General features: G+C 43.4%; 1 protein-coding gene across 10 annotated transcripts in view; it reads right to left on the reverse strand.

Annotated features, from left to right (window-relative positions):
- The window catches only part of NIN (ninein), a 140,608-nt gene that overhangs the window by 90,023 nt on the left and 37,812 nt on the right, over positions 1-12,773 (reverse strand). For all 10 annotated transcript variants that reach the window (XM_081948854.1, XM_081948858.1, XM_081948855.1 and 7 more), the window contains exon 3: positions 4,806-4,887. In XM_081948854.1, the coding sequence (XP_081804980.1) occupies positions 4,806-4,887 (82 nt within the window). The remainder of the gene's footprint in view (positions 1-4,805; positions 4,888-12,773) is intronic.

Below are 12,773 nucleotides of genomic sequence, written 5' to 3' on the forward strand. Positions count from 1 at the left end.
TATCATAGATGGCTTGTGCTGTCAATCTCCTCTTGTTGCTCTTCTAATAAATGCCCTAACTGGATCTCTTCAAAGAATCCAAACTAAGAGCAATAGCACTTAAGACTTTTATACCACTTTATAGTGCTTTACAGCCTTCTCTAAACCGTTTACAGAGTCAGCATATTGCCTCCTCCAACAATCTGGGTTCTCCTTTTACCTACCTCGGAAGGATGGAAGGATGAGTCAACCTTGAACCTGCTGAGATTTGAACTGCCAAATTGCAGTCAGCTGGCAATCAGCAGAAGTAGCCTGCAGTACTGCACTCTAACCAGTGCACCACCATGGTTCTTAATAACTTTCATAAACCTTTAGTTGTTTCACAATTCTCACAGAAACCCATGGCTTAATTATAGTTTTTTTCCTTACATCAGCAGCATTACTTTTCTTTAGAAGAATTTCACAGCTGCAACTAATAGCATTGCGGCTTGGAAATACACTGTACTCAGCCCAGCCTAGAAGCCATGACTGCCATTACTGAAGCATTGGGGTGGGGAGGAGCCAGGATGCTGGGGCGGGGGGGGGGGATTTCTGGGAGTTGAAGTCCACACATCCTAAGGTTGCTGAGATTGAGAAACCTTGCTCTGGAGGATACCACAGCTCAGATAATGTTGGTTTAGCTCTTGCTACACAGGAGGGGCACCACCTCTGCCCTCTTGCTGCCATATCAAAACAAAGGAAGGAAAGCACATACAGCAAGCCTTGGGAATTCTTTCCAACTCTTTTCCTAACAGTATAGCCATAAGAGACATTTATATTTTTCCTGTGTAACTAAACAATGTGACCTATTTGCACATGGATATGTTTTTGCTCTTCCCTCACATTGTTTGATTTATATCTGTATACATGTACAGTGTATACAGGAAAGATTGCATATGCTCCACCCTGGGATGTGTGAATGGGGAAGAGGAAGGGGGGGCATCTCCCTCTTCCCTAGGGATGCATTGGGACTTTTTTTCCCCTTGCATTTTTTCTCCCTTCAGCTTCTGGCCAGATTCAACACTTTTTAAAACTCAGTCTTTTTTCTGCTTGGCCACCTTCTCACCCTCCCAAATTTGTTCCAATGCCGTTTTGCTTCAAAGAGTTATTCCCTTTAATGGACTGGCCCCAAGACCCTTTTCATAATTTCCTTCCAAGATTTTGTTGGGCTGGAAAGAATAACAAAACACCCCCATCTCTGAAGCAGTACACATGTAGCCACTACAAAAAGCACCGCTTTGTCTGTAGTCATTTTATTGTACGAGTGATGGATACATGGAAAGTTTTCAAAGGGCAACAAAAAACACAGCACCACGCAAAGAACAATAAAAACAAGAGCAAGCCTGAGTCAGACCATAGGCATTAAAAAAAACTAGAACAAGATGACCATCAAGATCAGTAGCCTCTGGCGAGGCTATTTGGTTTCATGTTATAATAAATATAATAGTAAGCAAACAACCAAAATCAGAGAGCACCAAGGATTCCACAGTTCAGCTTTAAGCAATGTATATTCTCTTATATTGAAGAAAACTGTCTTTACCCCAAAGGTGCTTTCCCAAAAGGCAGCTGGACTTTCTCGGTCATTTTCCTTGAAAACCCAAAGGTACAACTGCACTTTTTTTTTCCTTGAAGAAGTTTCACTTCTCATCCAAGAAGCATTCTCAGTTCTGACTGAATGCTGGGGAATGGAATCAGAACTGAGAATGCTTCTTGGATGAGAAGTGAAACGTCTTCAAGAAAAAACAAAGTCCAGTTGCCTTTTGGAAAAGCACCTTTGGGACAACCATGAGCTGGATGATTGAGAATCTCCAGAGTCTTTGTGTTTACAGAATAGTTGCCTACAATATTTAACATCCGAATATGCACCACAATGCTTCCATGTGAGCTGGAAGTCATTCCACATTGGCTTCTTGTAGATTTGCTGGTCAGGTCATGGACAAGCAACGTTAGAAATTATAAAAAATCAAGACTTCCATGAGCAGAGTTTGAACATTATGCTACCAAAGATGATGGTTCCTTTGAGAAAATGATTCTTATTAAAGTTTTAGCTTGAGTATGTGTGCATGAGAGAGTATAGACTATAGCCATGATGGCGAACTTATGGCATGCGTGCCACAGGTGGCATGCGGAGCCATATTTGCTGACATGAGAACTGTCAGCTCTGGCGCGCATGTGTGTGCCAGCCAGCTGGTTTTCAGCCTTCCGGAGGGCCAGGGGAGGCCATTTTCACCCTCCCCAAGCTTCAAGAAAACCTCCAGAGCCTGGGAGGGTGAAAAACAGGCCCAATGGGCCAACCGGAAGTTCAGAAATGATCCATTTCTGGCTTCCGGAGGACTTCTGGAAGAGGCTGCTTTCATCCTCCCCAGGAGTCAGGAAACCCTCAGGAGCCTGGGAAGGGCAAAAACTTCCTGCGCACATGCACAGGTGGGCATTGAATTGTGGGTGTGGGCACTCGTGAGGGTGCAATAGCGCGCACACACACACAGTTTTGACACGCCTTTAGATAAAGATTCACCTCACACAGCCATGGGACAATTATTTCTCCCCCCCATCACTCATTTAAGGTTGGCTGTCCAAAGGCAAGGCTATGAACACGAATAACCAATTGATTGATTAAATGAATTAGAATTAAGAACTCTTGCTTCTTTGATTAGACCACACATATTATTACACTTTCAGAAACTTCAACTTAAAAAACCCAAACCGAGAATCTCCAAGTGGCAGTCAGAAAATATAAAGGAAAGAAACCTTAGGGTTTTTGAAGCCCCAGATGCATCTTCTTTATTTGCCCTCTGGTAAACTATCTACTCAGCAACATGAATCCAGTCAACTTAAAAATATTTTCTGTACAAGCACAAACATATAGTTTTAGCCTGAGGACTGGGCAGAAGAAATGTCCCAACACACAAATTCCTTTCCTTTGCTAACTACTGTCAGGTTTAATCAACCTGAGTAGCTATTTTTGTAAGCAATTACTAACTATGCTGCAACCCTTATTGTTATACTATATTTTCAAACTTATTTCTATAAAACAAAGTCAGCTTGGCTGTCCCTTCAGTTACTAAAGACATCCAAAATATTTCCTTAGCTTTGCAATGTTTTAATTTTAGAGCATATTTTAAAGTGCAAAAAGTTTAACTGCATTACATTAAGCTAGCTCTCGTTCTACACACTTAATCAGAAGCCATTTTCTCAGGAAAGAAGACTATACCTTTAATTCTATAGTAGTAATGCCCAAGAGGCTAACCTCCATTTAATTTAATATCAAGTGTCTCTCTCTTCTTCCTTATTCTAAGCCAGTCTTTCTCAATCTCAGCAACTTTAGGATGAGTGGACTTAAATTCCCAGAATTCCTCAGCCACGTAGGTTGGGGCTCAAGAATTCTGGAAATTTAAGTCCATTTATTTTAAATTTGCTGGGATTGAGAAACACTTCTCTAGACTGTCTTTTGATTTACAGACTCATTAATGCTAAGTATTTTTACTTCAGTTGTTTTGTGGAAAAAGGATTTCCTTAACTGCTATAGACTATAATGTTTTTCTTGGCAGCTGCATGTATTTAAGTTTTAGCATTATGGTTGCAGTTCACAATGTTTTAGTATTGTGACTGCAATTTTTAATTGATTTTATGATGAGATGGGCAGTCATACAAATTGGATAAATACATTTTAAAAACTCTGACAGATGGTAAAAAAATAACTTTATTCCAGCAAGCCTGGAATATCAGCCAAGAGGTCTCACATAGCCTTTCTATGAAATCATAAAGGTGAATACCAGAATGCAAAGGAAAAGAGTTATGTTACATCCTGAAAGAAAACAACTGTGATCACATAAAAACTACTTTCATACATTCAACTAAGCCATGGTTTGTTTACTATACTTATAGTTTTTTTGACTAACTCTCAAATGCTTATAGTATTTGCACTTAATACACTACATCAAAGTCAAGCAAATGACGTTAAAGTTTAGTACATTTTGTGATCTAGGTCTCAGAGACAGAATCTGGGGAAACAAATACTTTACACGTCTTTGCAAAATCTATTGTTGAAGATTTGCGGACAACTACTGCTACTACTACTGCTACTGCTACTACTACTGCTCAATGGTGGTGCAGTACCGCAGGCTAACTCTGCTGACTGCCAGAAGTTTGATCCTGAACAGATCAAGGTTGCCTTATCCTTCCACCCTCCTGATATCGGTAAAATGAAAACCCAGATTGTTGGGGGCATTATGCAGATACTGTAAACTAGTTAGAGAGGGCTGCAAAGCACTATGAAGCAGTGTATATATCTAAGTGCTACTGCTTCTTTGGAGACCACCATACCTTCAACTTGAAGTCCATACACTTCCAAATGGTCAAATTTGAGAAACACTGGATTAGGGATTGGCCCATGAGTACCATGTGTGCAACTTCCTTAAAAATAGTTTTAAAAATTAAATCAAAGTATGCTGTGAACACCTGCATTTGTTTGATACCAATATTTCTAATTTCCATTTGCCAGCCAATCAACACCTGTTAACTTTTTGATGAGTTGACATGTCCCTCCTTCTGCTTGCAGCTACTTCTTTTAAATTGCATATAAATTAAGCAAAATATTTATATAGTGAAGCCACCAGTTCCTACTTGGAGGAGAACGTAGTGTCGGAAATCAAAGCCACTTGGCCCAAATGCTTCTTCACACTTCATTATAAACAGGGAAACTTTTCTAAATGGATTATGGTTGCACTATGTACTTCTCCTTTCCTGGTGGTTGCCAGAATCTCAACATTTCCAAAAACAGGTCTTACCTGGTTGTTGAAAGGACTCTTCATTTGTTAATGTGCTAGACAAGATGAGGATTAGTGCATCTTTAAACTGATCAAAGTGGACCTTTAAAAAAAGAAGAAGGAATTTTATCAGTACATGGTATGTTGTAGTACAATGTGCCTTACCCCTAGTTGGTGCCAAATTTGGCTTATTCCATCATGCAAACAGTTCTGGAGTCTTCTCCAAGTCTCACAAATATTGGGAACTTCCCAGGGACCTCACCACCATCACCACCCCCACTTCCAATCCACTCTCCCAAATTCTCCTACTGGCTTTTCCAGCAACTCTACAACTCCAGGTTTTTTGGGGGCACAATATTGCACATTCAAGGTTGAGCAACCTCTGCACTTGTTACTGCCCTATGATATTCACACAACAGCTGACTAGGAAGGCACCTGTGGTTTATTCTGATTTGAAATGTCCTTCCCTGGGTTTAAGCTGGCAAGGTGTAGGGCTTCACCCTACATACCCGTAGTAACCTAATTAAGGGTTTTGTGCAAACATTGCTTGCCAATTCAATTGACTTTCTCTCTAAACTAAATGATTCCCTTCTCTGCTTCTGGAGATAATATTTCAACCATTATATCAGCCCTGAAGTTGAGTTCATACAACATTTTATCACCAAACCTGAATTAACAAAACATAAGAGCTGAGTTCATGCAGCATTCTCTGCTTCCTCTTTCCCCGCATCCCCTACAATCATATTGTGGCTTAAAGCAACAACCCTGTTTCACACAACTTACTAAGACAATGGCTGACACAACACCAAGCCCCCTTTTAGCTTAGCATAAGCTAAAGCTGTACGGAGCCATTCTGTGAATGCCATTTGTGCATGTACCTACACGCACGCAGTGACACCTCAATAAATACTTCAGAACTGAACATGCAATCTAGCTACAGAGATCTTGGTACATATCACAAAGAAGTAATTAAAAGCATCTCGGGAATCAGCTCAATTAAACTTCATAGCAATGGCCTCATTTATACATTAAGAGCTGCCATTCATCCTACCAATATTTCATTAAGTACTGGTGTACTTGAAAGCAGTTTGCAGAGAGGAAGATTTTCCTGATTAAAAAAAATACCTTGACATTTAAAATAAATGAGCTTGACTATAAGAGGAGGGAGCGTTAGATTATGCAGGGCTCTGTGCAAAGCACACTGTGCATTACAATTAATCATGGGGAGGACGGGGACTTGCAAGACCTAGTCATCTATACTCATCCACAGCACACTTGAACTAACTAAGAAGTGTAACACAACAGGACATTTGCCAACATTTTAAACAGAAGTAATCAGGTATATTGGGTTTAAGATGCTATTTACTTACTCTCAAACGTAGGTGCTACCAAACTGCAAAAATTCAAATATTCAAAGGTCTGGCAACTTTTCAGAATTCCAATTTACAATTAAACCATGGGTCACAGTTAAGAGAAATGTTAAATATTTCAAAGGGCAGTGCATAATTTTGAGCCCAGATGCTTTCAATGGTCACAAAATGTTGAACATGTTAATATTCTAACTGTTACACGCTTGGTCAAGTAGACTAATATTATTATCGCATCAATATTATTTCTGGCAATTTTACACATCTGAGCTGCTGTTGTATTGCAATATTTTCCGAGAGGGCTTATTTTGGGGGAGGGCTTATTTTAGCACATGCGCTCAAAAGCCTGATTGGGCTTATTATCCGGGGAGGTCTTATTTTCGGGGGAATCAATATGCTAAGACATACTGTGACTTGTTTTATTTAGATGTATGTATGTATAGACTCATCCAGTAATCTTTAGACCAGGGGTGGGGAACTGTGGCTCTTTTGCGACTTGTGGACTTCAACTCCCAGAATTCCTGAGGCAGCTATGTTGGTTCCGGAATTCTGGGAGTTGAAGTCCACAAGTCGCAAAAGAGCCACAGTTCCCCACCCCTGCTTTAGACCATGACTTCATTCTGTACTTAATCTGACTAAAAGCAGCTTTCTAAAGTCATTCTCATCTCATTTTAATTTTCAAAAAACAAAGTGGCAGAAAACAAGCTATGGGATGCCATGATGAAAAGCAAGAATTTGGCTATTGAACATTTTCATTTGCTGAACTATCTAATCAATAAAGAGCAATTATTTCATTAATTGCAGAAGCCAGGAATCAATGAAAACTGCATATGATGCCTCCATAAAAAACAGGAGAGTTAACATTGATGATAAAGTTCAGTCTGGTCAATCACAGAGAAAGAACAAATTGAAGTATATTATTTCCTTTATCAACAAAACATTCATGCCTTAAAAGGAGACAGTTGAAATACAACTAGCTAAAATCTTAGAAGTAACTCGTCATCTTTCCTACCACTTTTCTAAAACACTATTATTTCAATACTAGCTGATAACCCAGCGTTGCCCGGGTATTTATTTATAGGGGGAAAATGTCCAGACCAAATGTAATTTCTAATGTCGGATTTTCCCCATTATCAGAGGGAGCCCCCTTGTGGAGTACTGTGAAGCCATAGAGAGCAGGTGGAGGTCCTCACGCTCCGAATCTGATCGAACACAGGTAAGATCCTACTTGCGGACCTACCTGGTGGCATTAAGGGCGGCCAAACGTAGATATTGCGCCACCCTTATTGTGTCCGCGGATAACCGCCCTGCCGCCCTGTTTAGGGTGACCCGCTCCCTCTTGTCACAGAGGACGCAGGGGGCACCCTTACAGGGCAGAGCAGAGGAATTTGGGGAATATCTGCAGGACAAAGTCGCTCAGATCCGGAGCGGATGGGCCCCACTCAGTGGACCAGACGAGCCGCCAACAGCGAGTCTTGTGAGACCATCCTGGGAGGAGTTTGATTCTGTTGCCCCCGAGGATTTAGATAGGTTGCGTGGACGGCTGCGACCCACCACATGTTTAATCGACCCGTGTCCCTCCTGGTTGGTACTGGCATCTTGGGAGGTGACACGAGGCTGGCTTCTGGGCCTGGTGAATGCCTCATTGGGTGAGGGATCCTTACCAACCGCCTTGAAAGAGGCGGTGGTGAGGCCCTTACTTAAGAGGCCCTCACTCGACCCAATGGAGCTAGCTAACTATCGTCCAGTCTCCAACCTTCCGTTTCTAGCGAAGGTTGTTGAGAATGTGGTGGCCCAGCAGTTTCCACGACACCTTGACGAATCCGAGTATCTAGACTCACGCCAGTCCGGCTTCCGACCTGGGCACAGCACAGAGACAGCCTTGGTCGCGTTGGTTGATGATCTCTGGAGGGCCAGAGATAGAGGTTGTTCCTCTATCCTGGTCCTATTAGACCTCTCGGCGGCTTTTGATACCATCGACCATGGTATCCTATTGCGCCGATTGGAGGGGATGGGAGTCGGAGGTACCGTTTTGCGGTGGTTCGGCTCCTACCTCTCCGACCGGAGGCAATGTGTGTTGACAGGGGGACAGAGGTCGACCCCGAGGCCACTCACTTGTGGGGTGCCACAGGGGTCGGTCCTCTCGCCTCTCCTGTTCAACACATATGTGAAGCCGTTGGGTGAGATCATCCGTGGTTTTGGGGTTGAGTATCACCTCTACGCTGATGATACTCAGCTGTATATTTCAACTCCAAACCACCCCAACGAGGCTGTCGAAGTGATGTCCCGGTGTTTGGAGGCCGTCGGGGTCTGGATGGGGGACAACAGACTTAAACTCAACCCCTCCAAGACTGAGTGGCTGTGGCTACCGGCACCTCGGTTCAGCCAGCTGATTCCATCGCTGGCCATAGGGGGCGAGCAATTGCCCCCTGTGGAACGGGCGCGCAATTTGGGCATCCTCCTTGATGCCCGGCTGTCAATGGATGACCATGTGGCGGCCGTGGCAAGGGGGGCGTTCCACCAGGTTCGCCTGGTGCGCCAATTGCGCCCCCTACTGGACCGGGATGCCCTACGCACAGTCACTCATGCGCTGGTGACGTCCCGCCTGGATTACTGCAACGCTCTCTACATGGGGCTGCCCTTGGGACGCGCCCGGAGACTGCAGTTAGTTCAGAATGCAGCCGCGCGGGCTGTGATGGGGAGTACGAGGTACTCCCACGTAACACCTCTCCCGCGCGAGCTGCATTGTCTACCTGTGGTTTTCCGGGTGCGTTTCAAGGTGCTGATTACCATCTTTAAAGCGCTCCATGGCACGGGACCTAGTTACTTGCGGGATCGCATCCTCCCACATACATCCCTGCGGCCAATTCGCTCACACAGGGAGGAACTTCTCCTGGTGCCGTCCACTAGGCAATGCCAACGGGCGACACCAAGGAGTAGGGCCTTCTCTGTGATGGGCCCAACCCTCTGGAATGACCTCCCCCCCGACATTAGAACCACTTCTGACCTCCGCTCCTTCCGGCAAAAACTGAAGACTCACCTGTTCCGATTAGCAGGCCTGGCATAATTCAACTGTCCCTCCTGGCAAACGTACTATATCTGGTTATTTTAGGGGTTTTTTAATTTACTGTATTTGTTTTTAGGGGTTTGAATTTATTTTATATCTGCTTTGTACAGTTCTTTTAACGGCATTTTAACCTCCTCCATGTCAACTGTCAACTGTACATATTTAATTTTATTGTATCTTGTTATATTTTGTATGAACTGTACACCGCCCCGAGTCCCTTTCGGGAGAGGGGGCGGTCTAGAAGCATTAAATTAAATTAAATTAAATTAAATTACCATGGCAACTCCACTGCGCTGTACAGTAGAATCTGTTTTACAGCAGTACAGTAGAAGCCATTTTAAGGCACAACAGGCTGTATCTTAACTTTACACAGGAGTGGGCAGACTCAACCACATTTTCAACTGGGAAACTGTGAGCATCCTAGAGCAAGCTACATTCAGGAATTCCTGAAAGCTTGACATTGAGACAAATCAGCCATCAATAGACACACTGAAATAAACCACATTTATGCATCATTAAAAAGGGACAATAAAAAAGCTACTGGTAAGAAGGAAAAAAAGACCAGGCACATTCAGCAACTCGCACCTAGATAAGGAGTAACACTAGACAAACAATCAAGAAGAAAGCAATACTACCAATAAAGAATATTTGTAGCTCAGAGTTGAAAGGAGGGGTCCTTGGTGCTCTCTGAGCTTGCTTGTTTTCTTGCAATGTTTCATTACCCTAAAGCAAGGTTAACAAACCTTTTCAGCACTGAGTGCTGAAAACAGGAGCAGGTGTGCATGCGTGTGCTGGAAATCGGAAGAGCAGCCTCCCATGCGCATGCACGTGCCGGGAATATGATCTTCTGGTTTCCAGTGCACGCATGCACACTGGCCAGCTGGTCTTCGCATGTGCATGTGTGCCAGAAACCGGAAGACCAGGTGGCCGGTGCGCATGCATGCACCAGAAACCAGATGATCATCTTCCCGGCACGCACATGCGCACAGGACGGCTGCTCTTCCGGTTTCTGAAGCTCCTGTGCACGTGAAGACCAGCTGGCCAGCGTACCGAAACCTGCAAGAGCAATGGGGGACAGCTTGCGTACCCAGAGAGATGGCTCTGCCTGCCACTTCTGGCACGCATGCCATAGGTTCACCATCACAGCCCTAAAGCAATACTCTAATCAAGGAACTACCAAGCAGAAAACAATGCTCCTATTACATTGGCAGGACATATTTCTGTATATAAACAAGGAGCGAGCCCCACTTTCTTAACACTGATGATGTTACCTAGTTGGGTAGTTAAATGTCTACAAGCAAAGAACCAAACCCAGAGGGCATCAAGGACTCCATTATTTATTATGCAATTGGACTAAAGTTTAAGTTAATGTTAAAAAAAAGAAAAAGAAAAAAGGAAAGGGTTGAGAAGACGGAAGGGCATTCATTTGATGGCGTAGAAGAAGTGAACATTTCTCTGTTGGGGTTGAAAATTCCTTCCTTGAAATTGCAGCTGCAAGCAGAACAGATGGCCAGGGTTTGGATCACATGAAGCAATTTTACCGTGACTGAAGCTCAAAGGGAAGATTAAGAAGAGTGAATTTAAACCAAGTTCAGAAGGGGTGGGGTGTGGAGAGGGAAACAATCTCACAATTTGACAGGGCGAGCTGAGTGGGAAATGGATCAAAGTTGCCCGGCATAGGGTTTGTTGCTTCTAATCAGGACTCTAGCAATTGGATTCATTGTTATTTTTAACACTGGATTTCTGTATCAATTCTTTTCTGAAATATCCTTCTGTTCCTGGAATGCAGCCTGGCCCACACGGATGGATCACAAGGCAGGTTAAAAAAAAAAAAAAGCCAAATCATTTTTGCAATCAATCAGACACAGGAACAGCAAGTTGCTATATTAAATACTATGCTCTGGGCTTGTTACAGAATGTATCAAATGTACACCTGCACCATTGTTTTTCTGAAGAATGCACATCTCACTCTGCATATTCAGTTGAAAGTATCTTAACACCTTTGTGCCCTCGAGGCATTTCACTTAAAAAAAATCAGTTTGGGGAAATCAGAGCTGAAGAAGCTTCTTGAATAAGAAATGAAACAGCTTCAAAGAAAAAACAGGAAATCCAATTGCCTTTTGAAAAAGCATCTTTGGGTCAGTTTGGGGAAACATTGTACAGCTCACTATAGGGGAAAAGAGAACTAGGATTATAAATGGGATTTAGAATTAGACTGGAAAGGGCCTTTATGCTTTAAAAGAGTGCTTTTCAACCAAGGCCATAGGATATTCTAGAGGGGCCACAAGTGAAGGACATGTCTTGGAGGGCTACAGCATATGCTCAGGGGGCCATGGAAAAGCAAAGTGTATTGTAGTCTGGTTGGCACCAGAAAATGCACCAGTTACTGTCCCATGTATGAATCTAGTCATGGAATTTGGACACAGAAGGAAACAAGATCTGAAAGGGATTGCAGGTAGTCCTCAACTTATGACCACAATTGAGCCCAAAATTTCTGTTTTTAAGGGAGACATTTGTTAAATGGGTTTTGCCCAGGGGTGAAATCCAGCAGGTTCTGACAGGTTCTGGAGAACCGGTAGCGGAAATTTTGAGTAGTTCAGAGAACCGGTAGCAGAAATCTTGAGTAGTTCAGAGAATCGGCAAATGCCACCTCTAGTTTGTCCCAGAATAGGGTGGGAGTGGAGATTTTGCAGTATCCTTCCCCTGCCATGCCCACCAAGCCACACCATGCCCACCAAGCCACGCCCACAGAACCGGTAGTTAAAAAATTGAATTTCACCGCTGGTTGTGCCCCATTTTATGACTTTTCTTGCCACAGTTGTTAAGTGAATCACTGCAGTTGATCAGTTAGTAACCAGGTTGTTAAGTGAACCTGACTTCCTCATTGACTTTGCTTGTGAAGAAGTCCCAAAAGGTGATCACATGACCCTGGGACACAGCAATGGTCATAAATATGAATCAATTGCCAAGTGTGTGAATTTTGGTCACATGATCCTGGGGATGTTGTGAAGGCCATAACTGTGAAAAACGGTCATAGGTCTCATTTTTCAGTGCTGTTTTAACTTTGAAGGGTCACTAAATGAACTGTTGTAAGTCGAGGACTACCTGTATTGGTGAACAGAAGTTCTAAACAAAAGCTCTAAAATGGCCACAATCTACCCCAATACAGATTTCAAGTGACACAAATAACTATGCATCAGGTTTTTGCTAATTTGGTGCCTTCCAGTTCTCTTAATACTAAAATTTTGCTAATCCAACTTCACAAAAGACACATGATGATTCCTGAGACACGGGGGGGGGGGGGGGAGGAGCCAACATCGCGACGATACAGACGTACGGTCTCGATGCTCCAAGACCACAGCCAATACTTTTGCTGCTGGGTGGTCCAATCAGACCTAAACCGTCCCGCAGAGACGGTGAACAGGAAAAATACTTCTTGCTGATCTCAGGGACATCACAAAGTCCCTGATGAATCCAAGAGAAGTTCTTCAAGCTGGTGACAAAAAATCCAGCCATTAGGCTGATGAAGTTGGGGCAGCTCCAAAACAGAAGGAT

This window comes from Natrix helvetica (assembly GCF_964273705.1).
Source record: "Natrix helvetica genome assembly, chromosome: 1".
Classification (NCBI taxonomy): domain Eukaryota; kingdom Metazoa; phylum Chordata; class Lepidosauria; order Squamata; family Natricidae; genus Natrix; species Natrix helvetica.